This window comes from Periophthalmus magnuspinnatus, chromosome 18, assembly GCF_009829125.3.
Source record: "Periophthalmus magnuspinnatus isolate fPerMag1 chromosome 18, fPerMag1.2.pri, whole genome shotgun sequence".
Lineage (NCBI taxonomy): Eukaryota > Metazoa > Chordata > Actinopteri > Gobiiformes > Gobiidae > Periophthalmus > Periophthalmus magnuspinnatus.
In genome coordinates this window covers 24,708,378-24,720,909 of record NC_047143.1, presented here as the reverse complement: position 1 = coordinate 24,720,909, position 12,532 = coordinate 24,708,378, and the positions used below count along the sequence as shown (strand labels likewise).

Sequence of the window (12,532 nt, the reverse complement as noted above, 5' to 3'; positions counted from 1 at the left end):
TATTTTGTCCATAAATCAAGATATGAACATTAATAACAGACGAATCAGGCGCCTTCGTTCCCTGAGGTTGCTCCTGCTAGCGTTAGCAACAGGTTTAATTGACAGCAGCCAGTTGCTAAGTGCCCGCTCCCTGCTAAACTAGCGGTATGAGCAGAAAGGGGCGTTACCTTCAACAGCCTCGCTCTGGATTGGCTCTTTGGTTGCTATGATACTCGCGGTCAGAATCCAAACATGGAAATTGGTTCCAAATTTGTCGCTATAACTGCTAGCCTTGATGAGCTTCATTTGACTGGAGCTGAACGCTGTGGGTGACGTCACATTCACTTTGTTCATTTCTTTGTACATAAATCTACGTTTGAGACCTGGTTTTGTTTGGGTTTTGATCCAAGTTTTAACCTTTTTCTGACTTGATTTAGTCCTTGTTTATTAGTCCGGGGTTAGGTCAGGTACTTCTTAAGAATATAACCAAGGGCTGAGATCAGGATTTTAATTTTAGTTTCAATCGTTTACATTGTTTGGAAGGAATTGCAAGGAATTCAAACCTGGATGGGATTTTTTAATTTAATTTTTATTTATTTATATAGATATTTTAATTTGTTTTATATTATTTATATTATTTACTATTATTATTATTACATTGTATTATTTCTATATGTTTATTTTGCATTTATTTTGTCTTTAATGTGTATTTATTAAAGGGGGGTAAAATAACGTAATCGGACTCTACCCTGTATAGCTGCTGTGGAGATTGATACTTGAATAAAAATTTGATCACAAAAAATAGTTTACATTGTTTTTCTTTCTTTTTTTTTCAGGAAAACTGTTCAGACGTCACAGTAAATCCGACAACGTATCTCTCCCTGACGACTCCTCTGACGCCCAAACCCAGAAGCAGAGACAAAAGACCTTCTCGGAGCGCAGCTGTAGCTTCAGCGCCGAGACCAGAGCCGGGATGCTTTTGGAGAAAGGCGTGGATCACATGGCCAGCCAGATGGGAGCGGACGCACGAATCCTGACCGCAGCGCTCTCTACTGGCCAAACCCCGCCCCCGCACACCGCTTCTAAATCGCTTTTTAAAGACCTCGAGGAAGAGCCAGAAGATGAACTGGAGAAACTTGCAGGAGATGTCGGACCAGAGAAAACACAAGAACATGGGAGTAAAGTTCAAGAGAAGACGGAAGAGGGACAGGAAAACATGGAAATGCAAGACGACGAGGCGGGAGGACGTTTACCGAGTTTAGAAAGAGAGGATGTAGAAGTCGGGGCGGATCCTTTGTCACGGTTAGTGTCAGAAAGTGAAGAATCCGCCTCGGTAACAAGCCAGGAAACCCCACGCTCTGTACCTGTGGTTGTTTCGCGGAATCTAGCCGAAGAAATCGAGATGTACATGAGCCTACAAAGCCCTCTTAGCGTCAAATCGTCAAGTATGGACCTACAACAACCGCCCAAGGACAACGTCGATTCTCCGCAGAGCAAACAGACTTTAGAAAGAAGGTCCAGTCTCCCCGTTCCTCAAGTCAAAACTCCCACTGGGTCCCCGGGCGACACGCCAAAAAGAAGCCCCAACACTGTCACCAGATCCAAGACTTTTGCTGTCAAGTCAAAAACGCCATCGAGCGCAGCAGGAAGTCCCGCTCCTCGTTCGGCATCGCTGACTGCGCTAGTGAAGTCTTCGCAAGGAGGTTCTCTGGGGTCTGTTATTAACACGTTTTCAGGGATAAAAATGGACTCGCTTTTGTCCGGGCCTAAGATGGATGTGTTTAAATCGAGCATGAAACAGGCAGCGACGGTGGCGAGCAAAGTGTGGGGAGCAGTGGCCTCAGCGTACGCCTACTCGGATGATGAGGTGGGTCAAAGACTGAAGACTAGACAAGTTATCAATATAGTATTATCAATATATAAACCCTACAAAATGATATTTCAGTTTTGTTAAAGGTTCTATATTATGCAAAATTGACTCTTTATGAGCTTTAAACCATGTTCTAATGGTGTTACCTCCTCAAAAACAGACCTGGAGTTGTGTTTTGTTTCATTCATGCACGTTTGAGTAACACTTTATTACATGATCACTCCATCTGCAAAGCTCAAAAAGGCTCTGCTCCACCTTGTGATGTCATGAAGTGGTGGTTTTCAAGTTAACAGCTCCTTTTACCTTTTAGTTCAGTAGAGAAAAGTGGCAATTCCGGCGCCGAAACGATCCAAATGATTCTAGAAATAAAGGTGTGTGGAGTTTAAAAACACAGAGGAGCACTTCCTGTATCACCACATGATGACATCACAAGGTGGAACAGAGTGTTTTCAGCCTAAATATCTGAAAATCTACGGGAAATACCTTTACTTTTCAATCTTTACGTACATTTTAAAAGGGTACGTGATACTTTTTTGCCCAGCTTTCTGTACTCTTACTTAAGCAACAAAACTGAGTACTTCTTCCATCACAGGTATTGCAATTTCAAAATACAGTACTGCAAAAACACTGGTGACTTTACATAATTCCGTTGTTGTTTCCCGCTGTAGGACGAGCAGGGTGGGTTTCCTGCTCACCTGGATGAAAACGTGCTGTCTCCTCACGACGTGGATGAAAGTCCAGAGCGAGGTCAGATCCCAGGTTTGGTCTCGAACGGTTTGAACCAGAGCAGCACCAGCCTGGGCAGCAGCAGCGGCAGCAGCGACACCGGACGAGGAACGCAGCAAACACGTAAGATACTTTTATATGTACTTAAACATGTACTTAAACATGTACTTAAACATGTACTTAAACATGTACTTAAACATGTACTTAAACATGTACTTAAACATGTACTTAAACATGTACGTCTGTGTCCTGTTCATGGACTGTTTATATAAATGGACATTACTGTATAAATATTCATGGATTTCAGCTACATTTTATATACGCAACGTTTTGAGGAGTTTTCCCCATTCAAAAGAGATAATATTTTGTTTTTAATTGTTAATCACTATAGCAACGGTCCTAATTCCTCGTTTATTTTGAAACCAATGGATGGAGGCAACGAGGCTGCAGCGGGTTGAAGAGTTTTTCCATCATGAAACTTAAAATAATGAGCTTAAAAACAAAGTAAATTATATTTATGACGTCTAATGAAAATGTATAAATCATAATGATTGATAGATGGATGGATGGATGATGGTGGATAGACAGATAGACAGAGAGATGGATGGGTGGATAGATATATAAATGGATAGATGAATGATGGATGGATACATAGATGGTTGGATAGATGGATGGATGGACGGATGGATAGATTGATGGATGATAGATGGATAGACAGACAGATTGATGGATAGACAGATAGATAGAAAGACACATGGACAGACGGATTAACAGATGGATGGATAAACAAATAGACGGATGGATAGACAGAAAGACATAGATGGATGGATAGATGGATGGATAGATGGATGATAGATGGATGGATAGATGGTTGGATAGATGGTTGGATAGATGGATGGATAGATGGTTGGATAGATAGATGGATGGATTATAGATAGATTGATGGATAGATGGATAGACAGATAGATAGAAAGACACGTGGACAGACGGATTAACAGATGGATGGATGGATAGACAAATAGTCGGATGGATAAATAGATGGATGGATAGACAGAAAGACATAGATGGATGTACAGATGGATGGACAGACGAATGGATAGATGGATGGATAGATGGATGGATAGATGGATGGATTATAGATAGATGGATGGATGGATAGATGGATAGATATATGGATGATAGATGTATAGATGGATGGACGGACAGACGGACGGATGGATGGATAAATAGATGGATAGACATATAGACAGAAAGAGACATAGATGGACAGATGGATAGATGATAGATGGATAGATGGATTGATAGTATAAGCACGTACTACTCTTGTTCCCTTGGACAAGACACACACAGGACGGGCATCTGGCTGAATAACCGTCAAACCACAGGTGTAGATTAGCTGTTGCAGAAAAGAAGAGTGAAAAAGAGTAAAACATAAAAAGCTGTGCGTGTTTCTTTTAGATTTTTATACATTTTTTCTTATTTTAGATCCAACTCCAGGTCGCGGCAGAGGACTCGACTCAGACCAAGGCTCACATCACGCATCCTGCTCCAGCATTTTCCAAAACTACGCTCTCGAGGTCAGAACATTCACTCCGTCTTTAAATCCAACCACATTGTAGATGTCTGGATCAACATGACGACATACTTTTTCTCTCTTCTCACAGGTTCTCATGTCCAGTTGCTCCCAGTGCCGTAACTGCGAGTCTCTGGTTTATGACGAGGAAATCATGGCTGGATGGACCGCGGACGACTCCAACCTCAACTCCAACTGTCCCTTCTGCCGCATGCCCTTCCTGCCTTTACTGCACATAGAGTTTCATGACCTGCGCACATCCAGGTACTTCTACTGAGCACAATGACGGAATGTAACGAGTAAAAGTAGTAAAAGTACTGCAGGTTTCTGTACTTTACTTGAGTACGTTGTCTGTGTAATGTCTGTGTAATCGCTCACTCGTCCACGTCTGAACCATCGTAAAAGCCAAAGCCAAAAACTGAAAAAGCAGCAAAACGTCTTCACTCCTGCGACTTTTTGTCCCGTTGACAGATTTAAATTTGGCTTTTACGATGGTTTACTTGAGTACATTTTAAACTGGATACTTTTTACTTTTACTTCCCTACATTTGAGAGCAAGTAAAAACAGCTAAAAAAAAAAAAATACTTCTGTTGTTTCTGTTAAACAAAATTCAGCACAATTCTTTATCAAAATCACTACTTTTGAAGCTTTATAAGATCTGAAAATCTGCGTGAAATACTTTTATTTTTACTCTTAAAGTACCTGTTTAAAAATGTACTTAAATATTTGTACTTACAGATTTTTTCACGTGATATTTTTACTTTTACTTGTGTATTTTTTTTGCTTTGTTATTTGTATTTTTACTTACAAATTACAAAATTGAATACGGGTACTACTTTTCCATGCCGAAACAGAGGGGGGCGCTGTGGGACAGTTCTCCATGTGCTCGTTTTTTATAAATGTTGGTTAATCTGTTATTGACCAAAGTCTATTTCACTGTGATTTAACCGACAGAAAGTTAGAAAATCCCAATGAACTTGTTAAACCCTAAGAGGCGACCGCTGCTGTGATTTTGGGCTTTACGAAAATAAATAAAAATGGTTGAATTGGATTTAAACACCAAACCTGACGTACGAATGGTGAACGTTTAGTTTCTGGGATCAGATATAGTTCCATATAAAGCACATATGTCTATTTCAGATGTATTTATAGGACACAGAACTACAAATAAGTATGTGTCTGTCGTTTCAGCTTCTACATGAATCCCAGTGCGTCTGCGGAGAGCATTCAGAGCTCCAGCACACAGCCCACCACCAGCAGCACGGCCGACATCAAGGCCCCAGACCTCATGTCGTTTCCGGAGGACGAGTCTGAGGAGAGCCCTGGTGACAAGCCCGGGGCCCACAAAAGGTAAAGACGCAAAAACATGAAGCTTAAACGGATTTGGGATTGTGAAGTATTCTGCAGAGAACGAGGTGTAAAGCCAAAAAGTGCCATCATCTGTCGTCTGTTACAAACGCTTCAATTTAAGTTTATTAGTGGTAAATTGGGTTTTTTGTACAGAAACCGCTCCTGTTTTACAATCCCAGCTAAACGTGCCATTGTTGAGATGTCCATTCTTCCACAATTTGACTACGGCGACATCATTTATCGACATGCTTCCAAAAGTAACCTTGCAAAATTAGATACCATTTATCATTCTGCGATCCGTTTTGTTACAAATGCCCCTTTAGGACACATCACTGTCGCTGTACACTCAGGTGAGCTGGCCCTCGCCCAAATATGCATTGGCTCACACCTTCTTATCTACGTCAGCTGCTCGTACAAGAGTCTCCCTCCAGATACAACACTCGGTCCTCACAGCTCATCAAACTGAAAGTTCCTAAGTCTAGGTCTTCTCTTGGCCTCATGTCACTTCGATGCGCCGCTGCTAATGATTGGAATTTGGCTCAAAGCTCACTTAAACTGGACTCCTTCATTTCTCTTTCTGCTTTTAAATGTAAACTGAAGGTAATTTTTAAAGATGTGTAAATATATATATATTTTTTTTAGAGACAGAGAGACAGTAAATGTTTGTTTTTTGTTTGTTTTATGTTTTAATGAAATGATGTTGAGTGTCTAATTGTGTTAACTCCCCTTCCCCTTCCCTTGGCTGCTCTGGCCCAGGCCAACATTGTAAATAAGAAATTGTTTTTAATGTTTTGCCTGGTAAAATAAAGGTAAAATAAATAAATTAAATAAATATTTACATAGCACATTTATAACAACTTAAGCTTCACATAAAAGTCAACAAAAAACTAATATACAGGTAACACGATATACAGGAAAAGAACAATAAAACACCAGGATCTCCTGTGTAGCTAGTGTTAAATGCCAGGGAGAAGAGAAGACATGTTTTTGAAAGCGAAAACAACTTTATAACTATTTTTTAAACAGTAAAATTAAAGCTTTTTTGGCTTTTGGCGGATGAAACATGTTGAAACAAATGAGACAGAAAATGAGAGATTTGAATTTATATAGTGTGAAAGTGGTGTCAGTGTGTGTCAGTGTGTGTCGGGGTGTGTGTGTGTGTGGGGGGGGGGGGGGGGTGTGTGTGTCAGTGTGTGTGAGTGTGTGTTTTGGTTGTGATCAGAGGGGCTGATAGCGCAGATTGGCAGCGTCGCTTCCATCAGTCTGTCCCAGGGCATCTGTGACTACAGTAGCAGCTTAGTACGAGTGTGGAGTGAATGAATAATGCACCGTCAAGCATCTTTGGAGAGGGAGGAGTAACAGTAGTAGTGCTAGTAGTTTGCAGTAGTAGTAGTTTGTAATAGTAGTAGTTTTAGTAGTAGTAGTTTGTAATAGTAGTAGTTTTAGTAGTAGTAGTTTATAATAGTAGTAGTTTTAGCCATAACTCAAACCTGGACAAAGTTAAAAATAAAATGTCTTGTTTTCTTTGTCTGACTTAACCTTGTCCACGTCCCAGACCCTGATCTTTATTAAACCAGAACATTCTCCTTTTAGGATCAATAACATCCTTGTTTCTTTATACTAACCTCCAGTACATTTTCGTGTGTCCAGTCTCGTCCCAGAGCCGGTGCAGTCGGACCCTCTCGGTCTCCTGGAAAACAAGGCGTCGGTGAAGCAGCCGCCCTGCACCAGCTCGTCTCTGACCCGCAGTAACAGCGTGGGGGGTCCGCTCCAGAGCCTCGACTCGCTCCAACGACCCGGTCATGGTGTGTCCACGACCAGCCTCCCCTCCAGTCTGCAGGAAGTATCGGTGAGGGATTAATATTCTACCAAACAAAAGATGATTTTCAACGAAGGAATGTGACTAACTGTCGGACTCTGTGAACAGGACGGAATGGGAACAAAACGACCCAATCCCAAACCGGTGTCTGTCCCATATTTGAGTCCCCTGGTTCTGCGCAAAGAACTGGAGACGCTGTTGGAAAATGAGGGAGATCAGGTATGAAACAGGCTGTTTATATAAATGAACATAGCTAACCTGCTAGCCACTGCGTTTGAAACAGGAAGTGAGCATGTGCGCGCTTCCTGCTCCATCGACTATCGCTCCAATTCACTTTCTGTTGAAAAACTGTCGCTCCTGTCTCTGTAACTCGTCATTTTGGTCTTAAATGTTTGTATTAACCCTCTACATGATCCTGGTGTTTTCATTTCACTATTGTGTCCGTAAATCAAGATATGAACATTAAATAACAGACAAATCAGGCGTCTTATTTCCTCTGGCTATGAACGTATTTGTAGGGGGTGATTTGGTTGCTATGGCAATGCGTGAGGGGGCGGGGTTCACGTGGGCAAAGGTGACGTCCCGGTAGATTCGAAAGGCGGAGAGGGCAGACGCCGCGCAGCCGTATTTTTCTCTGTTTTTCTTCGTTTTGCTTGTTACTATACTATTTTTGTGTAGGCCACCAGAAAAAAAACACCAGAAAATGCACTATGCGACTCTTCTACTTCTTACAAATTGCAGCGCGTCAAACCGAAATACTGGACCCGATCTCCTCTCTAAGCAACAAAAGCTCAGGGTCGCTACAATATTTTTATTTTCTCACTGGTGTTGTGGAGTTTTTCTGTAAAATAATACCAAAAAACGTTCAAAAAGACTGTCTATGGTCACTACTGACTGAGTTTCTGCTTCAGTGGACCCAGAGTAATGCAGTAAAAACACTTAAAAATACTTTCTGAGGTACAAACACTTCCCCAAGTACAATTTATATTAAGGTTAGACAGTCTGGCCGTTTGAGTATAGCTGAAAATGACAAAAAAACAAAGGTAACTCCTGTAGCGTTCCTGTGAGGCTAAAGGATTAGACTAGACGAGCGAGCGCTTAGCAACGCTGTCAATCAAATCTGTTGCTAACCACTGAAAAGATAATATTTTGTTTTGAATTGTTAATCACCATGGCAACCGAGTTATCTATTTATTCGTTGTTGTTTTTTTGTTTTTTTTAAACATGGGTCTCAATGATTAAAAAAACAAAACAAAACCAACAACAACAAACAAATAGGACGGTTGCCATGGTGATTAACTGTTCCAAACAATAATGAAATAAAAACAGTAGGATCATGTAGAGCGGGTTGATACGACTCAGCTCATTTGGAGACAAGGAAGTAACAAAAGAAACCATGATGGGAAATGGGAAATTAAGAAGTAATTTAATGAACAGGGATGTTAAGGGTAAACTAAACAGAAGGGGTCTAAAAATATTGAAAGAAATGGTACTTTGCAAGGTTTAAACAAAAACAAAACGGTAACTAAAGCACAAATTTCACAATAACATAAAATCTTGACGAACAGACACACAAAAGAGACACTTCGCACACACAAAAATGGCAGACTCTAGACAGAATCAGTAACGCACACGAAACATAACGGACAAATACAAACAACGAAAAGAACTCAAGGTTTAGAGCAGCAGCAACGAACAATTTAAGACCGAAATGACGACTTTGACAGCAGCGGTTACAGACAGAGGAGACACAGTTTTTCAATAGAAAGTGAACTGGAGCCAGAGTCGATGGAGCTGGAAGCGCACACATGCTAACTTCCTGTTTAAAACGCGGTTGCTAGAGGGTTAGCTATGTCCGTTTGTATATACAGTCTATTATTTTAACACTTTTTACATCTTGGACAATGAAAAACAACACAAAAAACACATTTACTGCTACTCACTTCAGCAGACAGTACGTTTCTATCTATTTGTGTGTTTCAACTTCCTTTGATAAGCAACACGTTTAGCATTTGTTCCCGATAATAGTCAAAATGTGTATTATTTACTGTTAATTGCTACGGTAACAGTCGTAAACCTCTGGATATTGACTTCTGGTGTGTGCGTTCAGGTTATCTACACTCACAAATTCCTGAGTCAACATCCAATCATCTTCTGGAACCTGGTCTGGTATTTCCGTCGGCTGGATTTGCCCACGCACCTGCCCGGGCTGATTCTGACCTCCGAACACTGCAACAACGGAGTACAGGTGAGACGCAAAACCCGGCTTTAAAGGGCTCGTATTTCACTGTTTTCTATGTTATAATGTCGTTTTCTCGTCACAAACAGACCTGGAGTTGTTGTTTCGTTTCATTCGTTTAACGCAAAAACCCTGCAGATTTAAGCTGAGTTCTTCTCTCAAACTGAAAACGCTCAGTTCCACCTTGTGATGTCATGCGGTGATACAGGAAGTGCTCCGTTTTTGAGCTTTGACATGTGTGAATGAAACAAAACACAACTCCAGGTCTGTTTTCGAAGACGTAACAACATTAAAACATGGCAAAAAGCTAAAAAAAAGTCAAGTTTGCGTAATATAGAACCTTTAAGATATTTAATTAATCAAATAAATCTTGTTTAGAGCTTTGTACTAATACTAGAATGTGTCCCGTAGCTCCCGTTGACGTCGTTATCCCAGGACAGTAAGCAAGTGTTTGTACAACTTCTATGGGACAATGTGAATCTGCATCAAGAACCTGGAGATCCGCTTTATCTTTTATGGAGGACATTTTGTAAGTTTGTTTTGATGAATGGGATTTAAATGTTGTTGCAATTCCTCCTTCGTCCACAAGAGGTCAGACCGATATCACATTTGAGGCGCTGACGGTTGGATTTTTGCTGATTTTAGTGGAGAAGAAGGGAACTCTGGCTCCAACCGATCACCAGGAGATCAGGACTCTTCTCAACACGATCGTTCGCAACATCCAAACCAACGACGTGTACGGGCCTATTAATCTGCTGCTCCGAGAAATTAAAAGACGTCCGGAGGGAGTGAAGCGGCAAAGGTTGGTCTTTCAGATAAAAACAAAACGTATTTATAACTTGGCATAATTCTAACGTTATATTTGTGCTTATAGGAGCGTCTATAGAGAAATACTTTTCCTTTCACTTGTGGCTTTGGGTCGAGAAAACATCGATGTTGGTGAGTACAAGTTCAGCTTTCTGTTACAGGCAACAGTTTGAGTTTTTTTATTTTTATTTTTTTTAACCATTAAAAAGATAATATATTGTTTTGAATTGTTAATCGCCATGGCAACCGAGCAATTTGTTTCTTGTTTTGTTTAGGTTTTTTTTTTTATCACTGACACGTGTTACCATGGGTCTCAATGATTTAAAAATAATAAAATAAATAAGATGGTTGCCATGGCAATTAACACAAAATATTATAGGCAACATTGTGAGGTTTTTTTTAACCATTAAAAAGATAATATTTTGTGTTGAATTGTTAATCACCATGGCAACTGAGTAATCTGTTTGTTTTTGTTTTTTTGTTTTTTTTTTATAACACGGGTCTCAATGAAAAAACAAAACCAACAACAAACAAATAGGACCGTTGCCATGGTGATGTTAAGATAAATATTACAGGCAACATTTTGTAGTTTTTTTTTTACCATTAAAAAGATAATATTTTGTTTTGAACTGTTAAATACCACGGCAACAGAGTTATTTGTTTGTTTGTTTGTTTTTTGGATAACACGGGCGTCAATGAAAAAAAACAAACAAAAAAACCCAGCAACAAACAAATAGGACGGTTGCCATGGTGATTTACACTTCCAAACAACTACGCTCTAATGGCTGAACTATAAAAATGAACAAATATTTATTAAAAATGATTCAAGCTTCTCAACTACTTAACTAAAAAACCCAGATCCTTAATTAAATTGTTATTAAGCCATTCTTCACATCTATTTGTCACTGTTCATGCTTTATAAATGATGATTAAGATGTAGTTCATATAAAATGGTACTAAACAGACTAAAGAAAGTTTAGTATAAAGAAGTGGACGTCACAGCTTCAGCTTCAGTCAAATGAACCTCAGTCTGGCAGCTATAGGAGCTAATTTGGAGCAGAATTGTGCACCTCATGTTCACTTCATCATTGGAGCAGTCAGCAGATCCATTTATATAAACAGTCTATGGAACCAAACCATGGATAAATACAGCAGCTTTACAATGACTGAGATACGTCACTAAAATGGGGTTGATTATGGCCAAAACCTCCTCGTCAAAGCCTGATCTCATCACATCCCAGAAGCTCAGCAGGGCCAGACCTGGTTAGGATTTGGATGGGAGACAAAACCTGTCGTTGTGTCCTTAGGCAAGACACTTCACACACATTAACTAGTATGAATGTGGTGAGTGTGTCTCACATCTTCAGGAAGACTGTTACAGGTTTTAGCTGCGTAAAACTGAAACGCTGATACTCCATGATTAGTCCTGACTCTGGGACCAGCAGGAGGGCAGGACTAAAATGGGACTAAAGCAGGGACTAAAGCGGGACTAAAGCGGGACTAAAGCAGGGACTAAAGAGAGACTAAAGCGGGACTAAAGCGGGACTAAAGCAGGACTAAAGCAGGGACTAAAGCGGGACTAAAGCAGGTTTAAAGCAGGACTAAAGCGGGACTAAAGCGGGACTAAAGCGGGACTAAAGCGGGACTAAAGCGGGACTAAAGCGGGACTAAAGCGGGACTAAAGCGGGACTAAAGCGGGACTAAGGCAGGACTACGGCAGGACTAAAGCAGGGACTAAAGCGGGTCTAAAGCAGGGACTAAAGCAGGGACTAAAGCAGGGACTAACGCGGGTTTAAAGCAGGACTAAAGCGGGACTAAAGCAGGGACTAAAGCAGGGACTAAAGCAGGACTAAAGCAGGACTACGGCAGGACTAAAGCAGGGACTAAAGCGGGTCTAAAGCAGGGACTAAAGCAAGGTTTAAAGCGGGACTAAAGCGGGACTAAAGCAGGGACTAAAGCAGGGACTAAAGCAGGGACTAAAGCAGGACTAAAGCGGGACTAAAGCGGGACTAAAGCGGGACTAAAGCAGGACTACGGCAGGACTAAAGCAGGGACTAAAGCGGGTCTAAAGCAGGGACTAAAGCAGGGACTAACGCGGGTTTAAAGCAGGACTAAAGCAGGACTAAAGCGGGACTAAAGCAGGGACTAAAGCAGGGACTAAAGCAGGGA

The 12,532-nt window shown here is 40.8% G+C and overlaps 1 protein-coding gene across 4 annotated transcripts in view; it reads left to right on the top strand.

The window, feature by feature from the left end:
- The window catches only part of dennd4c (DENN/MADD domain containing 4C), an 80,481-nt gene that overhangs the window by 65,525 nt on the left and 2,424 nt on the right, over nt 1-12,532 (top strand). For all 4 annotated transcript variants that reach the window (XM_055229056.1, XM_033984037.2, XM_033984036.1 and 1 more), the window contains 11 exons: nt 816-1,846; nt 2,518-2,698; nt 4,061-4,152; nt 4,240-4,412; nt 5,340-5,498; nt 7,149-7,347; nt 7,426-7,536; nt 9,428-9,565; nt 9,968-10,085; nt 10,202-10,358; nt 10,431-10,495. In XM_055229056.1, coding sequence (XP_055085031.1) covers nt 816-1,846; nt 2,518-2,698; nt 4,061-4,152; nt 4,240-4,412; nt 5,340-5,498; nt 7,149-7,347; nt 7,426-7,536; nt 9,428-9,565; nt 9,968-10,085; nt 10,202-10,358; nt 10,431-10,495 — 2,424 coding nt within the window. The remainder of the gene's footprint in view (nt 1-815; nt 1,847-2,517; nt 2,699-4,060; nt 4,153-4,239; nt 4,413-5,339; nt 5,499-7,148; nt 7,348-7,425; nt 7,537-9,427; nt 9,566-9,967; nt 10,086-10,201; nt 10,359-10,430; nt 10,496-12,532) is intronic.